Source organism: Tiliqua scincoides, chromosome 3, assembly GCF_035046505.1.
Source record: "Tiliqua scincoides isolate rTilSci1 chromosome 3, rTilSci1.hap2, whole genome shotgun sequence".
Lineage (NCBI taxonomy): Eukaryota > Metazoa > Chordata > Lepidosauria > Squamata > Scincidae > Tiliqua > Tiliqua scincoides.
The window spans coordinates 28,643,700-28,665,293 of record NC_089823.1 but is presented as its reverse complement, the minus strand read 5'-3'; the positions used below and the strand labels follow the sequence as shown (position 1 = coordinate 28,665,293).

At 39.8% G+C, this 21,594-nt stretch overlaps 1 protein-coding gene across 9 annotated transcripts in view; it reads right to left on the bottom strand.

Annotated features, from left to right (window-relative positions):
* The window catches only part of NBEA (neurobeachin), a 472,923-nt gene that overhangs the window by 376,465 nt on the left and 74,864 nt on the right, over nucleotides 1-21,594 (bottom strand). For 7 of the 9 annotated variants that reach the window (XM_066621990.1, XM_066621993.1, XM_066621995.1 and 4 more), the window contains exons 11-22: nucleotides 16,103-16,211; nucleotides 14,797-14,949; nucleotides 14,020-14,188; nucleotides 13,796-13,875; nucleotides 12,181-12,243; nucleotides 11,990-12,087; nucleotides 10,671-10,763; nucleotides 9,666-9,774; nucleotides 7,042-7,123; nucleotides 5,385-5,508; nucleotides 3,976-4,168; nucleotides 2,747-3,763 (exon numbers count right to left, since the gene is read on the bottom strand). In XM_066621990.1, the coding sequence (XP_066478087.1) occupies nucleotides 2,747-3,763; nucleotides 3,976-4,168; nucleotides 5,385-5,508; nucleotides 7,042-7,123; nucleotides 9,666-9,774; nucleotides 10,671-10,763; nucleotides 11,990-12,087; nucleotides 12,181-12,243; nucleotides 13,796-13,875; nucleotides 14,020-14,188; nucleotides 14,797-14,949; nucleotides 16,103-16,211 (2,290 nt within the window). The remainder of the gene's footprint in view (nucleotides 1-2,746; nucleotides 3,764-3,975; nucleotides 4,169-5,384; nucleotides 5,509-7,041; nucleotides 7,124-9,665; nucleotides 9,775-10,670; nucleotides 10,764-11,989; nucleotides 12,088-12,180; nucleotides 12,244-13,795; nucleotides 13,876-14,019; nucleotides 14,189-14,796; nucleotides 14,950-16,102; nucleotides 16,212-21,594) is intronic. The other 2 variants (XM_066621992.1, XM_066621999.1) reach the window with 1 other exon arrangement.

The window sequence follows — 21,594 nt, the reverse complement described above, 5'->3', positions numbered from 1 at the left end:
ATCTGCATAAGCGTCTCAATTGTTCCCAAGTATGCATGCATGTGAACAGATGTAACACAGGAATTCAGCAATCATAGATATGGTGGCTGGCAGCAATTCCTTTGGCCATAAGAGGCACTGCGAACAATTTCTGTGTGTGTACTGGTCCTTTGTTTCTATGTTTAAACCAATTGACTTGGTTTCATTCACTGATAAGGCAAGTCTATTGCTGCAACGAACTAAAAGTACTTTCCTTCTGAATGCCTCCTTGAACTGCACACAGAACAGGCAGAATCCTTATAGTTTATATAAGGAGGACATAAATGATTAGATGAAGTTAACTGTAGTGAAAGGCTTTAGAACAGCCAAATAATTCGACCTTTTATCAATAAGTGGAGCTTTTAACAGGTTCAGTAGCTATTTTTTCTTTTTTTCATATTTCTCCTTTCTAAATGATTTTACATTTGTTTTAAATAGCTGGTTTTTAAAGTTATGTAAATCACTGTGAGCACCATTTGGTATGGGACCAAATATATCATATAAATGTGATATGATTTATATAACAAACAACCATATTCCAAATACTGAACATACTGTATATGTTTATAAAAATGAAACATTTTCTCAGTTAAACTTCAAATATACAATTGCATGAATTGTTATTTTTGTCAGACAGGTCTGCAGACATGGCCGAAATAGGTGCCATTGCACCTGTTCACAAGTAACTTTAACCAGAGGACCACTCTTATTCCTGGCCCCATCAGTACTTCATAACTAAAGTTTAGCACAATCCAACCACATCAAATTCTGAATAAAATTATGCAGTAGGTATTCTGAAAGTTGATTTAATGAGCAAGAAATATCCTATAATTGAGCATCATCTTATCAGCGTTCACTGTACATTGTTTTGCTCTCTGGGTAATAATTGAATTTGCCATGTAAACAAAGGAGTCAAGTATTTAGCCAAATGAAGCAGGAAGGAAAATAGTATGGATAATTTCCAAGGAAATCTTTAATGTTCTGCAAAATCTAATTATTACAATAACTTGCTACTCCAGTGGCAAACTACTTGAGCAAACTACTCAAGACACTTGTGAGCAAGACCTCTAACGGGACTGAATATGGCATAGGCATGATAACTCATGAAGCTTTATCTGTAAACTGTCAATAAATTCAACAAATAAAAATAGTAAGTTTGCTTGGATATGTTAAGTCAAAAGAGCATTTTGACTTAATCAGATGAAATCCCACTCAACATTAGAGTCTTATTTTAAGGATCAACTTCCCATAAAGAGTACCTGTCTTTGTATTTTAAGACAATTATTTATCTTATAGAATTGCAATATTCAGAAATGAGATAAAAACTACTTGACCACTAAACCTACGTACCAATTCCACTCAAAGGAAATACCAGTAGAATGCATGTTCCATCAGTGCTGGCAGTCACAAAACTGCAGTAACACACTCTGTGGCAGCACAAGTTGCCGGTGTGCTGGTGGAAAAGCCAGTCTTCCTCTATACGCAGACAGACATATGGCAGCCCACTAGAACTGGTATGCCACACAGGAGGTTGGACAGTGGCAGGAAAGTGATTGAACAGGGTGGGGTGGGTGGAATGGTGCAGTTATGGGGCAGAAGGATGGATAAAGCCTGGGAGCATTTGGGTTCAGTGGCAGTGGTACAAGCTGAACCCCAAACCTCTTCCCAGGTCTGATTCACCTGCACGGATCAATGTGGACTTGTGCCAGTTACATCAAACATAAGGCCCAGAGACCAGATGCAGCTGCCTGAAGATTTTCATCTGCCTCTCGAGCTCTCAGCTGCTGAGCAGTTCTGAGGTGGCACTGCTGAAAATGCAGCCCGCACGATAATTGGGCTCTCCCATATCTTGAATTATGATCAAGATTTGCATATTTACTCTTGTCATTGCAGCTAATGAGTTCCTAAGTGAGAAAAAAGTGCTTATTTCTGGTTCTGTCCTGTTTAATGACATCACTTCCTGCCTAATGACATCATCTCCAGCCTTCAACAGGCAAAATAAATGCTATTCGGCCTGCTGTATGAAACGAGTTTGACACCCGTGCTCTAGAAACTATTTGAACACAGCTATAGAAAAGGGTTATTAAAGAAACATTTTTATGCAGACCTTTATTGATAAATTATTATGTTCAAATAAGCAGCATTTGGAGACCCACGGGAGGTGAGAAACAGAACATGTGAGACTTTAAGAACATGAAAATGAAGCATTGGGCACCACCAAATGAAGTGGGGAATAGGACTTTACCTCCTCACTATCTAGTGAGTCCCCAAATGGATCAGAGAACTGGGCCTAAGTAGTAATTCTCTAAGAGAAATGTTCTATAGCAAATACCAATGAGTCATAACAGTAGAGTTATTCCACTTCTATTCCACTCAGCTACCTAAGTTATAATATTGCCCCCCCCCCCCAAAAAAAAACACAAAACCACTGTAGGCCTTTAACAGCCCCTTTATACTGCAGTCCAAGCAATCTAATCAGTGAAAGTTGTTTGCTTTAAATTGCAAAATTCTGAGAACAGTTTTTAACAGAGATAATGTTCTTGCTTTCACATTTTTAAAATCAGTTAGGAACAGCAGAAAAACAAATGACATGACACTCTTCCCCCACCCCAATTATTTGATAAAAACAACCCAGATAGGCTTTACTCAAAATACAGACACACATTATAGGTTCTATGGAACAAATAAAATAATACTGTGATGGTACGGTTACAATGTGTGCGCTTACTTGAGTGGTTGTGGTAGTTTGGATTTTTCTTATTTCTTTCCCTACATCTTTCCCATCATCAGATCTTTCGGTATCTGATATGATACTCCCTCCATCAACATTTGGTACAGTTTTACCCCCAGAGGACTCCGTCTCAAGGGTTGCAGCAGTCATTTCAGCATATTCTAAACCTTTGGATGATGAAACCAGCTCTCTCTCAGAGAGGGTGCCCATTGTATCCACAGAGGTATGAATTTTGAATTCCTTATCCTCTATTATGCTTGAGCTACATGTTATGTCAGCAGTACTAGTCATATGAGCAAGAAGTCCAAGATCATCATTCACAGTAAGGTGCATTTGTGTCTCCTGCATATTTGCAATAGCAATGTGATTGCTAGATAGTTCAGGGAGCAGTTTTTCCTCTTGACTGGGTATCTTATCAAAAAGAAATGAGGTATTGTTAGAAGGTTCATCTTTCTCATCAGCAAGTGTTATCAATGGCCCATTGTCCTTTTCTTCACTTTTTTTAATTATGCCGACACTCCCATGAACGTTGTTCTGAAGTTTCTCAACTGCAGCACTATATACATTGTCTAATAAAGATTCTACTTCCACAAGGGCACCATTTTCTCTGGTTACCAAAGTCTCTGGGGATAAATCCATGTCATCCAACTTTACTTCTGTGGCTTCCACCTTTTCTGCTTTTATATCAACTAATAAATCATGAACTTCTACATGCACACCACCCCCTGGTCTATCCGAGTTTCCAAGCACATCATCAGATACTTTTGTTGCAACGAGTAAGTCCCTGGTATCTGTACTGACAGGGTAGTCCGTTTCACTTTCTGGGCTTTGACTTTGTGAAAGATCTTCAATTTCCCGAATCTCCATTCCACCTTTAGCTCCAGTGGTCTGAGATGAAAGTCCTGAGATAGTGCTCACATTCCCCTTTTTCCCCTTCTTTATATTCTCTTCTTCCTGCCTTTGATACTCCTCATACATTTTTGCTAGGTATTCCTTGTGAGCTTCATAGGTGACCTTAACGTAAGCAAATAACAATTTCAGGAAAAAAGTTGATATGTTTAACTGGTATTTAAAACACAGCAGATGAAATAACTTACTAGAGTGAAACTAATCCAAGTTATAACATGCCATACTGCATACTATCCACAAGATGGCATTAAATTTTATCTATGACTTTATGTTGGTTATTGTGAAAGTAGCTAAGTAGTTCAGAAATGAACTTTTACCTTAGAATGGGCTATGGAAAGAGTATCAACCCAGACCCTCCATCCTCCCCATTCATATTTTATTGCATGGTACAAAAGAATGCGGAAGATGTTGTACACCATCTCTGTAATTTTCTGTTCTTCAGAGTTCTTAGGGTTAATATATCCCAGAGAAAACATCCAATCCTGCCACACTGAACACTGCAGTAAACATCTAAAACAAAATAATTACAGAATGATCACAAAGCATTCAATTTTTTCCAACTACAGTTAAAAAAAAGTAGCAACTTGTTTATTTAGGGATGCAACAGTATTTCATTCTAAACATTAATGAAAAGAATAACACTGCCTGAATGTTCTCTTTCAGTTTGATTTGTTTCTCAGCATCATGTTACAAATCTTTGCAAATTCCCCATACATGCGTTTCACCTTTTTAAAAACATTTTTAAAAAATTAAAATAGTGAATTTACACAATTGGGGGCTATGCACCGCCAAACCTATACCCAAATACAGGTTGTGTCTCATTATCAGCGTATTTTAAATCTGCGGGTTTGACTCAACGCAGGCCATCCCACAGAACAACAGCCTGGGGTAAGGGGGCAACAAGAGAGGTTAATTTGGACCTGGGCGCTGGGGATAAGAATAAGCCCTCAGTTTGGCTGTACTTGTCGTAAAAGGCGACTAAACAGCCACCGGGTAGATGGGACTCGTTGGCCTGTGGGAAGGCAGCTCATCTGAGAGAAGGAAAACTCTGATCCCAAACCTCCACTGCCTTGTGGCTACATCCAGTTATGGAAAAGGCTTCAGGAGTCAACCTCGAGGCAAAATCCGGAGCCGGAGTCCCTGAGGCAGTTCATGGCTGAACACAGTCACATTCTGGCAACTCCTGCGATGCCGCTGGAACCAACCATATTGGCCTCTGCCTTTCCAATGGACCATTTCAGCAACATGGAGAGGGGGGATTTGCTGCATGGGTAACAGTCTATCCTCCATATCTACCTTACCCAGGCTTCGCGCACTGGAGAGGACACTCTGTTCCAGAACCACTATTCAGAGTGTGATACCATAGTCTTCCAAGACTGAAGGATGCCAACCTAACCTAATTTGGACCATGGTTAATGATAATCACAAGATGGTTAATGAAACTACCTTTCACACAAGGAAACCAGAAGGTGAAAGAGCATTAATAAAAGATCAGAAACATGATACAGACTGCACCAACTTTTTACATTATATTCTGGGAGAGATTGTGCAAAAAAAAAAAAAAAAAGAGAGAGAGAGATTATGCAGGCATATTCTTAAGTACATGTTCAGGTCCCATCCTTAAACTAGTAACAGGTCATAATAGTTACATACATATTAGTATGTATGTTTAAAGTATTGTAAAAAAACAATGCATTCATGGAAAAAGTCTATATTCTTTACATACCTCCTGTTTTCACGGCTATTACTGAAGAGTTTTATCATATCTGATAAAAACAAGCGTCGAACTTCCATCAGTTCTGCACTTGGTGTTGAATTCTTTAATAAAGTTGCCACAACTTTAAGAATCACTTTAAGAGAGCAAACAAATTGATTATATTTATTAACAATTAGGATGCCGTCTCATTGAATTTGATCACACATTGTTCTAGCCACTGCAAAACTGCAGAAAGGTGGTTGCTTTCTAAAACTTGCAACACAGAGCTGGATGGATAAACAGACAATAAACATTAAGAAACAACGGATTGTACCCAGATCCCCTGAACGGAAGGATGTTTGCAGGATAGAAGCTTCCCTGGATCCTCAAAAAAACATGGGGCTGGGGCTGAAGAGGCCGAATGTCACCAGAATCAGGCAAAGATACCTTCCAAGAACAAACATCTACACAAAGAAGCAACATCCACTCAATTTCAAGCAATTCTATTCCTTCCGCAGTTCCCACACCATATCCAGTCACTTTCTGGAGACACTTTCCAGTCACACTCAGGAGAGAATCTGAGGGGACAAACAGGGCTGCTGTGGAGAAGATGGTACCATTCTCATCACATATCCCTTCATACCCATCTTTCACTTTGAATTGAACATAGGAAAAGAGCAGAACAAATTTACAAAAGAAGGACTCCTCTTGCTTGCAGACTATTGTAGCTGCAATATGGGGGGGGGGCAGTAGATTGTGAAACTAAGTAGCATCCCAGCTCCATCTGCTCAGCATTAATGGTCATCTCATCTCTTTGATGAAAAATCTTTTGCTATGCTTTCCAGTCAAGCTCAGGTATTTTCTATCAACCTGCTTGTAGTTTTACTACCCAGCTTTCTCTCTATACAGGCGTGCGTCACTTAACAACTTTCTACCTAACAACGTACTGCATATATTATAGTGGTAAAAAGCACAACAAAGAGGCTCTTAATGCAAAGGAGAGGCAATCAGTCTCCAGTAGCCTGCACAGCCAGCGAGTGTCTGGCAGGGAGTGTCTGTTTACACAACACGGGCACTAGATTGGACTGCATGTTCGCTTAACGCTAGACTCACAAAACAATGGGGACAGGGGAACCTATCCCCTTCGTTAAGTGACACACACCTGTATATTATTTAATTTTTCTTGTTTAGATTTTTAATCTAAAGTACATGTTCACAGGTAATTCAGTAGATTGTCATGTTGCTCTGCCCTGCTGATGCTACTATAGGTTTGATTTTTAATAAGAACCCCTGGGGTTCACCACTTTCCCAGCAGTGAACCCCAGGAAGGTTTTTCCCCAGAAGTCCCTCTTTGGCCTGGTCTCTGTAACCTGGAATGGTGGCAGAAGCTACAAACTACCAAGGCTTTTCCCCATTCAGCTGTTGGTTCAGGAAAGGGAAAGCTGGAATCAGGAAGGGGTGTGAGCTCATTGACCACTAGGTGCTACTCCTTGGGACAACCTGCCTTCTCTCAGGTGTTCCTTTCCTCTACTAGAAGAAATTTTCATCTTACTCATAAATTCTTAGTATCTATTTCATCCTACATTGGGACTAAGGTGACTTGGGGACCAACAGCTTCCACAGGTGTTCTGATACAGGCTGTGGGCTGCCAGTTGCCAATGCTGAAATAGTCAAAGGAATTACTTACTTGGATTCTGAATTTTTACTGTAGAATCTGGCTCTGGGTGTGGTTTATGAACAACTTGTGTACATACTTGTTCCGTCAAAATCTACAATATAAGACAGTTAAATTTCCTTCTCTGTCCCATGAATCCATGGCAAAGTTACCTTCTCACGTTTCTGGAGGAGGAAATACTTAGCTAATATGACATTGGGTATGGCAGACCTGGATTAAGACATACTTTTAAAAAGCCTATTATATTCTCTCAAATTTAACAAAACTGTGTAATGGTTAGAATTACAGTTCCAAGAAGCATACAACTTTATAGAAATGTTATCTACAAGACTATCAACAATTGAGTATATCCCTCACACCATTTCAGTAAAAATCTTAAACATGCAACATGAAAGGATGGGAAAATATCCTGTCATTGCTATGAGCCACCCTGATAGTCTCCATTGGGATATAATGGCATGATGTAAAATGTTTTAAATACTATTTGTATAAAATACTATTTATATAAATACTATTTATAATAAAATGCAAGTAGGGTACTATACAGTTCAAGAAACAGTTTTAATATAGTTTTGTTCTTTGTGATCTGAGAAGACTACCGAATATATAGGATAGTTAAAGGTGATTATTTTCTTCGCAAGGACTGGATTTGAGTGTTATTTACTCCAAAAGTGTTGGGTGCAATCACTGCAGCTGACAGGGGGCAAACCTGTAGCAATAATCTTAGCAAACCTGTAGCAAGTCCCACAACTCTTGTCCAGGAAAACTCTTAACACAAGTGAATTTAGCAAGTATGCTAAATTTGCCTCCAGGTTTGATACAAATTTTCTAATCATCCCATTCTAACCCACAAGGCACTGAAAACATCAAAGTTCTCTCATAAAGTTAAAAAAAGAAAATCTAGCATTTTGAATTGAATTTGAGTGTTCTCTAAATTGCACTGTTGACTGAGTTGAGTATAGCCAATATACCTCTATACTTATGAAAACAGTAGACTCGTTCAGACCTGAAGGTCTAAAGCAGTGGTATTCACACTGGGGTGTTGCGACGCCCCAGCCTGAGGGTCCTGGTCCCTTTCCCCATAAGGGGCGGGGGCAACCAGGAGGCAGGGAGGAGGCAGCGGCACAATCCCCAGGATCGCACCGCTCAGAGGAGCTGCAGGGGCTTGGTGCACTTGCCCAAGCCCCCTGCAGCCCCCCAGGGGTGCAGGGAGTCCTGCACGACCTTCCCTGGGTCAGGGAAGGTGACAGTGGAGCGATCGTGCCCCGCTCCGCTAAATCGGAAGCGGAGTGCAATCACCCCACTTCCCCTTTTGACCGGGCTACAGGTACTGGGTGCACCCTCCAGTCCCTGCAGCAGCCAGCCCTGGCTGCAGGGAGCCGGGCACGAGCGCCTGCAGGGCTCCTTGGGTCAGGGAAAGTGAGAGTAGGGTGACTGCAAAACACAAAGACTTACTTCGGGATTCAAACTCCCTGCAAGTTTGAAAACCGCAGGTCTAAAGTATTGCTAGATATGAAATCTAGCAGTACAGCACTGACATCTTCACTTGGCATTTTTTATACTCCACCTTATAAATAAAACAATTAACAGCATCTCATCCCCAACTTTTTGGTCACTTAGAGGATTTAGCAAAAATTGCCCCTCTCTTCTTGCTTATGCAAAAGATGACTTTAGGTTACAACACATTACAAAATGTATAGAACTAGTCACAAGAGAAGGTTTTCTTAACACTACTATGCATAGTGATGGTTATAAATTCATACTGGATTCAAACATTGTTGAAGCTCCAATAGTGGCATTTGGACTGTATATAGTAATAACTGAAGCCACTTTTTCTAATAATTCAGGTACTTTACACAGAATAATATCTATTAATACAGTAGACCCTCACTTTTCAATGGGTTCACTTTATAATTGACTCTCCATGGCAAAACAAGGTTCATTATACAATAGGTTATTCATTTTACAGTGGGCCTATAACTGCTGCCAACAGGACCTCATGGGTGATAAATCAATCAGCGATGCAAATGCAAGTGTTTGGTAGCATCTCACCCAACAGCAGCATTTTTTTAACATTGTGGCTGTGTGTGTGTGGAGAGGATATAGCCAAAGTGAACACTGATGCAAACAAAAGCTGTTTAGCTTTTAGCATCTCAGCTGGTAGCAAGGTTTTAACATTGTGGGTGTGGATACTGAAGGAAGGATACAGCCCTGTTATTTATGTTTTATAATTACAGTATTGTGTAAACCATGGTCCCTGAGAGCACAGTAGGCAGCTTTTAAATCACCTTTGAGAGAGCAAAATAGTTTAGTACTGTGGCCAAAACAATTTTTGAAGTCTCGGAATGACTTGCCAAAAAGCAATGCATTACAATATTTTTGCAAAACGATGGTGCCTCTGGAACAGATTATCACTGTAAAACGAGGGTCCACTGTATTATTTATTCATTTTGTTCTATACACTTATATATTTTTCAATATTTTAACCACCTTGTGAAGGTGCATATCAGCATTCAAAATTACAACAAAAGCCCAATCCTAGACATGTTTACTCAGAAGTCCCACTATCTTCAATGAAGCTTACTCCCAAATAAGTGTTTATAAGATTGCACCCTTCAAAAGTTAGTAATGCATACCTCATAAAGTGTGTTATAAGTTGTAATGGTTACAGTATTTGTATGCAACATCAACCTCTCTCCAAGAAGAGTGAAGAGGCTGTGGGTATGCATGATTTCAACTTTTCTCCTAGAGGAAATACAAATATAGAATTTACCACACATTGTTAAGCAGAATTGGCTTAACAGAAGACAGTAATTACCATTAGCTAAATACTACAGCAATTAACATGATTTAAGTACCATTTATTTTTGAAAAATTTTTTAACTTACAAAGATTTATTTGCAATGTTTACATAAAATATACAGCTTATATATTTAACAACAAATAAAAGTTATTTATTTAAAGATTGTTTTAAAATCATCTCCATATCCATCAACATTTAGAAATTCATTAAGCTGAATTCATTAAGTTTTTAAACAGCTTAACAGAAATTCTGCAAAATACATTTCGGCTGATTGGTTATATGCTAGGTGCATTTACATTTAAGCCTAATGCGTCAGAGATACTCAATTTTTAGCACAAAGAATATGTAAAGAAAAATTCCACTCACACCTCCCAAAGTGTGACCTTGGGGTAGTCTCTCTCTCTCTCCCTCACACTTTCTATAGGCTTATTAGGAGGATAACATGGATTATCCCAAGTATGCCATATCTTGAACTATAATTTGTAACACTACCCTCACTAACAGTAGAGAAGCACCTTTTAATTGGTGGTTATATTTAAACAAGGAAAAAGCACCACCATAGCAGCTGTTTGTTAATGACTTTTTTTTTAAGACTGTGAGCCCCTTTGAAACTCCAGCCCCCCACCCTAAGTGGATTTTCAGTAGGCACAGAAGTCCGCTGCGCCATGGTAGGGAAATATGCTTCAGTGAGCTGCCTTCCATGCATGCTCCTTAGGATATAAATCCCTGCAATTATTCATTAGATAAAAAGTTGAGGAGTAATTGTTTAAGCAATTGTTTTTACACAGCAAGACTGAACTTTGCAAAAATTCACTAGCAATTGAAACAGTGCACTTACTTGTGACCCAGATGTTTGAGAAAATATCCTAGCACCTTCAAAGCCTGTACCCAGATGCTTTCACTTTTGGAAGCCAATAATTTATAAATCACTCTGCAGGATTAAAAGGGGGGAGGGGGAAGATAAGATATTTTCAAAATTTGTCACTTAAAGAAAGCATATTGTTTTTCAAAAGAACAAGGAAATCAATACAAATCTCTTTGTTTTATACATTTTTATAAATGAAAGTTTTATTTATTCAGTAGTACAGTTGAAGTTTATGAATCCACCTAACACTGGAAATAATCTAGCAAAGCTCTTCTGCATATCATATCTTCTGAGGATTGGCTGGTGGAGAATGTGGAACTTCTTTCCCCATGGAATGCAGTTGGTCCCCTTATGACAGTTCATTTTTGTAAGCACTTGGCTTACTTATTGTGTATGATTTGATTTGTGGGGTTTTTTGTCCTCTTTTTTTCACTGTGTTAAAGCTTTTTATGCTGCGTTTAGTTTTTATTGATCTGAGTGTATTTATGCTACAACTACAGGCAGGTCCCCATATCTGCAGGTCTGATATCTGTGGATTCAGTTATCCACTGATTTGGCGGTTTCCCTGTGAACCCCTCACCCCACGTGCCCATTAACACTGTTGAAAGGCTTACTGGGGCAAAAGTGTTCTTCACTAGTTAACTGCTTCCTGTTAGTGACAATCTACGTAGTCTTTTCAAGCATCCTGGCTGCCAGCAGCCTGACCAGGTGTCACTATATGTTTGAATGTTTAAACGACCCGTAAAAGCCAGTTCATCCTGGTAAGCCTTTCAATAACGTTAATGGGTGTGGGGGGGCAAGCAGGGGCTGTGGAGACAGGGACCCTTCTATCCAATGTTTTTTTGCTTAGATAATGCTTCAAGATTTTTCAAAAAGTGACTTCCACATTTAAAAGAGAAAATAAGCATGTCTACAGAATTATAGAATTCACTCCCGGATTGGCCTTTTCAGCCACACTAGACGCTGTGCCAGAACCACCTTTCAGAGCGCGATACCATAGTCTTTCGAGACTGAAGGTTGCCAATACAATACAGAATTATAGCCTAAACAAATTGTAGCAATCCATATGTTATATGGAAAATGGAATGAGAAATACACAACATAGTATTATATTGCTTACTTTCAGATAAATAGCTAAATAATTCTGAATTATGGTATATTATAATCATCATTTGAAGGAATAAAGTGCAAGTAAAAATACTTTTTGTAAGCATGTTGCTAAGTAATAGTTAATTCATTTACATGAAAAAGGACAGCTACCAGATGATTTTTTTTTTTTAATTAAATCTTACCGTATCCCATTTCGTTGATCAAATGCAGGTATCATAGATGCTGGATGTTCAGACATTAAAGCTACTAACAACTGAAGTACATCATGAATATTTTCATCCTGCATTCAGAACATAACATTAATATACTTTTTCCAATGGTTAATACACTTGATTAGGGTTAAATATTTGTAATTATAATTGTACAAGCCTACCTCATGCATTGTTAGCAAGTAATTTAATATACTTTGTAGCTCATCTTCTTTGACTCCTCGATCCTAGAGAAATTGATTTGATTATTCTTAATTATACTTCAACTAAATTAAAAACTTTATCATCACATTTTAGATAATAGGAAATTTTTATTGAAAAAAATAGGAAGCTGCCCTATACAGATTCAGATCATTGGTCTATCCATGTCAGGTATTATGCATGTTGACTAGCATCAGCTCGTCAATATTTTGGGTTTAGACCTCTCCCCGTTCTGCTATATTGTAATACTGTTGTACAAATCGATGGTAAGGCCACACCTGGAGTCTTGCGTCCAGTTCTGGTTGCCGTATCTCAAAAAGGATATAGTAGAGATGGAAAAGGTTCAAAAAGAGAGCAACCAAAATGATTACTGGGCTGGGGCACCTTCCCTATGAAGAAAGGCTACAGTGTTTGGGCCTCTTCAGTCTAGAAAAAAGGTGCCTGAGGAGGAACATGATTGAGACATACAAAATCATGCAGGGGATGGACAGAGTAGATAGAGAGAAGCTCTTTTCCTTCTCACATAACACCAGAACCAGGGGAAATCCAGGAAAGCTGAGTATTGGGAGAGTTAGGATAGACAGAAGAAAATATTTCTTTACCCAGTGTGTAATTAGTTTGTGAAACTCTTTGCCACAGGAAGTAGTGATGGCATCTTGCCGGATGCCTTTAAGAGGCAATTAGACAAATTTCTGGAGGAAAAGTTCATTACAGGTTATGTCATAATAGGTACATGCAAGCTCTTGGTTTTAGAGGCAGGCTGCCTCTGATTGCCAGATGCAGGGGAGGGCACCAGGACGCAGATTGTGTCTGTTGTCTTGTGTGCTCCCTGGGGCATTTAGTAGGCCACTGTGAGATACAGGAAGCTGGACTAGATGGGCCTTTAGCCTGATCCAGCAAAGTTCTTCTTATGTTCTTATGCTATCGGCATTCTTTCTCTAGAAATGTCAGAGACGGAACCTGAAATATCAAAGCTTGAGCGTATTGACTGCCTTCTTCATCCTCCCTTCTAACCCAAGGAATTCCCAAATTACTCAGCTGCCTCCCTTGCTCGTTTTGCCAATTTCTTCATGGTTACACCTGCTTCAGAGCTCCAAACAATACCGTTTGTAAGTCGGATATTCATAAGTTGGGGGCCTTCTGTATTAATTTTTATTATATTATTTTATATAAATAAACAAAAGTCACTCATAATGCTTTAATACTAAAGATCTTCACTGACACAGCTATTTACTATATCAAGAATAAGGGTTTCAACAAGTCAAAGCACTACGCAGCCACACTGGAACCAAAAGCGACCCTAGGCTATTTCTCTGATACAAGTAGCTGACAGTCACAAAAACTAAGTATCAAGTGACCCTAAGGACCACACCACAAACTTATTCCAGCATTACATCCATTTATGGACAGTTAGGGCTCCATCGTGGCAGTTACATAAATCCACCCCACTTCCATGCTTAGAATGCAGATTCAGGGTAGGATACAAGTGTAGTTATGTTAATCATAGCAATACAGATACAAATTTCTGATCTTCAGATTTCAACAGTGGCAATATTCAGTATTATTCTGAAATTGTACCTTCAAAATAAGCTGTTTCAAAAATAGAAGCATGAATGCTCGTAGTGATATAATTTCTTTTTGTGAGGGTCGAGGACCTTCTGAAATATATGAAAGACAGTCACTCAGGTGTAACATATGCAACAATATTTAATTTGACTTCAATATTTACTAGAAACTACATTCCTTACAATAGATTTCATGCTGGATAATACAATCAGAGTTACTAATTAGATTATGCTTACCCAAACCTTTAGGAGTAATGCCACTGCTATCCACAGGATTAACCACCCAGTAGTAGTATTTTAGTGTATGCATTAGCTGTAATACTGTTCCTACTCTTCGTATTGTAGTGTAGATTGTTGCAGTGCCAATGAATTCAGCAGACAAATAGGTATACAGGGACAGCTGCACCTGAAAACATTACAAACAAAACATTTTCCAAAAATCCAATTTTCATTAACTGTAAGTGAAAAATAGAACAAAATTACTGCCCACTCCTATGCATGTCTACTCAGAAGTCCCGTTATAGTGAATGGGACTAATTCCCAGATAATTGTGGATAGGGTTGCAGCCTCAGTTGTTTTGATTTAAATACTCTCTGCATAATAAAGTTCAATTTCATAACTAACACTAAAAAAAATATAATTTTTATAAAGTATAACTCCTGCTAAGTGAGCAGAGAAACTTCTTCCAGTGGTGTTCCTATTATATTTAGCAAGAGGTAGGCCTACTCACCCTAACTCTCCCTATCCAGCTGTGGCAATACGTGAGCTGATCAGACCTAACCACATTGATCCACGCCTTGGTGACATCAAGACTTGGCTACTGTAATGAATATTTAACTATAAATACATATACTTACTAATAATAAAAACATATGTTGGTATTTTTGCATACTAGTAGCCTTGGCAAAGGCAGAAACATAAAAGTCGACACATTTGCTCCTTTTTACACCGATTTGGGATGAAACTGATGAATCAGTAAAATATTTAAAAGCATCATATGAACAGTACACTGACCTTTGCAGGCGTATGTATCCAAATAGCAGGGTTGAAAAGTATATGATCACATAATTGCTTTAGTAAAGGTGCGCCATGAGAGAGTCCATCCAGATATTTTGCAAAAGACAAGAACTGTTCCAGTACTGCTCTTGTTATATGAACTCTGGATGACTGAACAAATTAAGAACAGAATTCAAATTATTTCAGGATATATTCACTTTTACATTTTATTTTATATCCTACTTCCTCCTTCCAATAAGGGGGTGTTCAAGGGGGCTAAGAATCACATGATAAAAGCATAGATTTAATTAAAAGCAAAACAAGATGATGAGGCCATTTCTCATGGATTCAACAACCAAAGGAGAGCCAATGTTGAAAACCCCAGAACCTTAAAGAGCATCCTGCAATAAAAATAGTTTTCAACCAGCAAATGAACATTGTTAATGAATGAGCCAGCTGAACCTCCTATGGTAGGCAGTGAGTTTCAGGTGTTGGGTGTCAGCATGCAAGTTACCATGAAGATTTATCACAGAATCATAGCGTTGGAAGGGTTATCTAGTCCAACGCCCCTAACAGGTCATCTAGTCCAACCCCCGGCCTTAGACAGGAAATTCTCTTAGAGCATCTCCTACAGGTGCTTGTCGAGCCTCTGCTTGAATATCTCTCATGAGGGAGAATCCACCACCGCTCTCTCAGCAATCTGCTCCACTGCCAAATGGCCCTTACCATCAGAAATTTTTTTCTGATGTCTAATCGAAATCTCCTCTCTTGCAGTTGGCCTCAAACTCCAATCCATTTTATCTACATCAAATAGCTGGACAATACAGGTATGCATATTTTCAAAGATGGGCAATCCTACTTAAATGCTTTATTAGTGGAACGACCATTCTGCCAGAGTAGCCAGCAGGACCCAGGGAGAAGTTCCTGAAAACTGCTGGAAGTCATGCGATGGTGTTGCGCACTCCAGTGCCAGTACCGGTGCCAGTGGCCAGTGCAGTGAGGCAACCAACACAGGTAAGTTGCAAAGGTAAGTTGGGATGGTAGAACGGGGGATTATGTGGAGGAACATGTGAGTTTCTGGGAAGGGAGGAAAATGGAACTAAGGAGGAGAGGGTGGTTTGGCAGCACAAGCACAAAGCCAAACTCTAATCTTCTCTCCATGGCTTTTACATGCCTCGATCCTGTGCCATTAAAATCATGACTAACAGTGCAGTACTACGCATGTCTATTCAGAAGCAAGTCCCATTGTGTTCTGTGGGACTTACTCTCAGGTAAATATGAACAGGATTGCAGCACTAGTACTATTAACATTTGCACTACATACCTTTTCAAGGAGGTAGCCGATAACGAGGAATCCTTTCCCCCCCAGCATTTGTTCCTGCATGGCTACTGAACTCTTAAGAAGTTCTACCAGGAAAGCCAAAAGGGTAGCACTGCATATAAAGCACAGGCACCAGTTAGATATAAATTGTTCTGAGTTTAGTTTTGTGATTATAAAAATGCATAAAATATTTTAGATCAATTTAAAAGCTAAAAAAACTGAAAAGAGACATTCTTTTGACTTGTAATATTGGCACATTACAATCATAGTCAAACTCATCAGGCTAATACCTGATTTAACCATAACTGCCTCAAGTGCAAGCAGTTGTCAATGAATCAGAAGTAGTAAGGCCTGAAGAAACTGCCAAGTAACATAGGCTGCAATCCTAACCACACTTTCCCGAGAGTAAGCCTGATTGAACAAAACAGGACTTACTTCTGAGTAGACCTGGTTAGGATTGTGCCCATAGTGTTGCAAATATTTCAGCAAATAGAGTGTATAAATTTAACTCCATAGTATTATTCATTTCTGGTTTCTAACCACTGTTCCGTCACCAAAAAAAAGTGTAGCTTATACACACAAGTTCCTTTTTCTAATTCAAATCTTTTTCTTTTCACACACAGTAATTCTCACCAATGATAATAAGAATTAGGCTAACAATGAGGGAATAAAAAATAAAGATAAGCATAAAAATTAAAGATCGGACAAGTCAATTCAAAAAAAATCAGTATCTTTCTTACAGATGAAGAGTGTAAGGGGTCAAGAGACGGTGCCACAAACAAAAAGGGAATGCTGTTAAACCCTGTAGCTGAGTTTATAAAACAAGAGTCAAGCCATGAAATACTTCCATCCCTTTCACTGCATACTCAATTTCTTCTCTCATTTCCTGGTTTGGGCAAAGCAAGCTATGGCAAAGCCAGAATTAAAAAAACTATATTTTGGTTTTCTGTTCTGGTTTGTTGCCAACTATGGCTTGGATAAACCACATTTCACATAATTTAAAAGTAATGACAAAGTACAATTTGCTTTAACCACCAGTAAGAGGGGCAGGAACAGGCATGGGGAAGAGGAAACGTACAAGCTAGAGGCATGGGCCCAGTGATCAAAGAGACATTTAAGTGAATTTGGAACAAAAATAATAAACCTGTATAGACTTTTGATTTAGGAAAATTCAAACTAACCCTTTTAATAAAAATTTTATTCTAATACCAAACAGAATGATGGCTGGAATAATATGAGGAAATAGATATCTGAAAGTAATATAAGGCAAACATAAGGCATTTAATAGCACCGACACCTGGCTGATGCAGAAAGAAAACCACCCTATTATAATGGAATCTAAAGACTGAGAAGTATATTTACAAGTAAATTTACAATTGATAGTTTTCAACCAATTTTTCCACATAAAAATTGACACATTTGTCAATGCATTTTGACAGGTCCCTTTTCAAATCTTCATAAATAAAATAAGTGGCATAAACTAATTCAAAAGGAAAAAAATCACACAGTTATTTGCTTTCAAATAAATGACTTTTTGTATAAAGTCACAACATAGAATAGAATGTGTTGGGAGAACTAAAATGGAAACTTATTCTTTTCTTGAAGTAGAAGTTTTATTTATTCTACACAAATATAAGACTATCTGATAACTATGCTAATTCCAAGGAAACTTAAGAAGATTTATGACCAACCAATCTCTATGCTAGTATGAAAAAATTCTCAGCACACTACAGGAAACTAGTTTTCTTGACCAACAATGCGATATCTAAAAAAGGACATTGTGCAGTTTAGGTTCACAGTGTTTTTCAGAATAGTATGTGCTCTGCATTTTACAGTCACAGTAATAATGCAGAACCACATATACTGGCCCCTTAAAATGACAATTAAAACAATATAGGAGCACAATTCTATCAACTTTCCAGGGATGATACAGCCATGCCAACAGGGCTGCACTGCATTCTGTGATGGGGGGCAGTCATGGAGGCCTCCTCAAGGAAAGAGAATGTTTGTTCGCTTACCTTGAGGCTGCAGCGTGGCTGCACTGACACTCAAAAACAGGATAGGATTGGGCCCTAATACTTAATACACTTACAGGAGTGGCCAAAGGTTTCACAGCCCCTAGACAACAGCAGTCCCAACGTCCCTGTTATTGCTCAGGTGCACTATCTAGTCCAGGACAGCTCCACTTATTGAGCTGGTTACCTGACTCTTCCCCCTTCCATCCTCTCAAGGAAAGATGACACACATCTCATGAAAGAAGAGCTGCTTGTGCTGTTGCTGAAACCTTTATCAGCTAAAGTGGTGGCGATTCCAGTCTTTCCTCATCACCAAATAATTTCTGATAGCTGTTGGGAATAGTGTGAGGAGGAGGAAGTGCCACAATAATTGAGACTTGCATAGCATTTTCCTCTTGCGCTGTTTTTTAATGACCTTTCTTCCCAACTGCCTGAAATTCTTGCAAGGGCCTGATAGAAACCCCATTTGGCCGGTGGGTATGGGAGTAGAGGAAATGTTCATGCAAGGTAAGACTCATTTGAACACTTTCTCCTTCCCTCCCAACCAGCCAAATAAGGCTTTTTCACAGGTAAAGCCATAATGCTTTTATTATTATCTATTAGTTGCTAGTGACTTGAAACATATAAAACTTTTATAGGAACATATAGTCACACTAAACTCTATATTTTCTCATACTAGTTCCACATCCTGCAACTTGTGCAGCAGCTCCTGCCAGGACATGTGGGTCTTCACAGGGGTACAGGTCAACGAGACCCACTTGTGATGCTGACACTGATGGCACACATTCTGCCAGTATTCAGAACACATACAGATAAATTAATAAAGAAGAACTGCACACCATCTATACATGCATGCTTGTGTTCATGTAGTCAATGTAAGCCCAAAGACAGTCAGAACTATGTAAATGTCTACATAACAGCTATACCAAAATAAATATTCACAGTGATAGAGGCTTGCACAATGGTGCAGTGGATAAGGCAAGGAAAGAATGGACACACAGACGAACAGGCCTTGCTGAGGGAGAATCAGCATGGCTTCTATAAGGGTAAGTCTTGCCTCACGAACCTTATAGAATTCTTTGAAAAGGTCAATAGGCATGTGGATGCAGGAGAACCCGTAGACATTATATATCTGGACTTTCAGAAGGCATTCAACATGGTCCCCCAACAAAGGCTACTAAAAAAACTCCTCAGTCAGGGAATTAGAGAACAGGTCCTCTCATGGATTGAGAGCGGCAGTAAAGAATGCCAATTCTATGCTTGGGATCATTAGAAAAGGTATTGAGAACAAAACGGCTAATGCAGTTGTACAAACCGATGGTAAGGCCACACCTGGAGTATTGTGTCCAGTTCTGGTTGCCGCAGCTCAAAAAAGACATAGTGGAAATGGAAAAGGTGCAAAAGAGAGCGACTGAGATGATTACTGGGCTAGGGCACCTTCCTTATGAGGAAAGGCTACGGCGTTTGGGCCTCTATAGCCTAGAAAAGAGGCGCTTGGGGGGGGACATGATTGAGACATACAAAATTATGCAGGGGATGGACAGAGTGGATAAAGAGGTGCTCTTTACACTCTCACAAAACACCAGAACCAGGGGACATCCACTAAAATTGAGTGTTGGGAGAGTTAGAATAGACAAAAGAAAATATTTCTTTACTCAGTGTGTGGTTGGTCTGTGGAACTCCTTGCCGCAGGATGTGGTGATGGCATCTGGCCTGGACGCCTTTAAAAGGGGATTGGACAAGTTTCTGGAGGAAAAATCCATTACGGGTTACAAGCCATGATGTGTATGTGCAACCTCCTGATTTTAGAAATGGGCTATGTCAGAATGCCAGATGCAAGGGAGGGCACCAGGATCAGGTCTCTTGTTATTTGGTGTGCTCCCTGGGGCATTTGGTGGGCCGCTGTGAGATACAGGAAGCTGGATTAGATGGGCCTATGGCCTGATCCAGTGGGGCTGTTCTTATGTAGCCAATATTGTGTCAGATTTTCCCCACCGCATCCATTTGTTCTTTAAAGAGCCAGGAGACACAATTTGTTTGTGGGATCTATCTTCGTTTCACTATATAGAACCTCAAGGCAGTTTACAAAAATCAATATAATACACAATAAAAATACAACAGGTTGGAAATTAATCCCTACTTCCATGAATAAAAGCTTCTTTTGTTCACAAAAGGGGAGGGAGTGGCAATCATTGCTGAATTCCCATAACCCTGGAATCATTTGCATTCTACCAAATTCCGGATGGTGCCTTAACCCTCCCAATGGGTTTGTTGGGGGCTCAGGAGGCTATCAGGCTGAGAAAGCTAAGATACAACTATACACTTTCAATACACTTTCATTATCCCATTTAATATCCTGATCCTCCTCAAAGGAGTACAGGACAACATACACTGTTTCTTCCAGTTGTGCCCTTGAGATAAGTTGTGCCCTCAGCATAACCTGATGTGACAGCAAGAAAACTACTAACAGATCTACCACTAAAACAGTAACCCCTACATATAGGGGTAACAATAAATACTGTTGTTATTATTATTATTATTATTATTATTATTATTATTATAGTCACATGCACAAGTCCAAATGAGTGATGAATGTTTTATCTTGCACAATTTTCCTGATTTGAATCATATCACCCACTATGGAGGCCATCTGCTGACCATGGTAAAACACACACAAGTCTTTTATTATCTAAAAGAATTCCTAAACATTCCTAAAAGCTGACTGTAAGCCTTGCATTTCATCTAGCAAATGGAGACTAGGTTACAAGTTATGAATACTATGCAGTCAGACAGCCAGCAGCAGGGTGGGGGCTATCCAGTGTTCTGCATCGAGTGCCACATGTATGATTATATGCCTCTGGGGCATAAGTCATGGGTGTGTCCTCGGAGCAAGGAGCTCCAGGGTCTCAGGGAACGCGTCCACTCCCTTGAAGCCTTGGTGGGCGACCTGGAGAAGCGCAGGCAGGCAGAGGAGGACCGTGGGGAGACTTCCGGGGACGATCAGGCTTCGTCCCAACCTCAGGCATGCAGCTCCTCAGCTGCCCGGGTGGCAAGTCTCGGGGCTGGAGGACGTCATCCTGGAGAGGAGGGAAACAATCCCCTAGGGGGGACCCCTTCTCCAGGGGATGGGCCGGTATCCGAACGCACTCGGGATACTCCTCGGCGGAAGGGGGGTCGGGGGCTTCTTGTAGTGGGGGATTCGATTATTAGAAACATAGAGAGGGGGGTTTGCGACGGATGTGAGGACCGCATGGTGACTTGCCTGCCTGGTGCAAAGGTTGCGGACATCACTTCTCGTCTAGACAGGCTGGTAGACAGTGCTGGGGGAGAGGTAGCAGTTGTGGTGCATGTCAGCACCAACGACGTGGGCAAGTGTAGCTGGGAGGTCCTGGAGGCCAAATTTAGGCTTTTAGGCAGGAAGCTGAAAGCCAGGACCTCAAAGGTAGCGTTCTCTGAAGTGCTACCTGTTCCACACGCAGG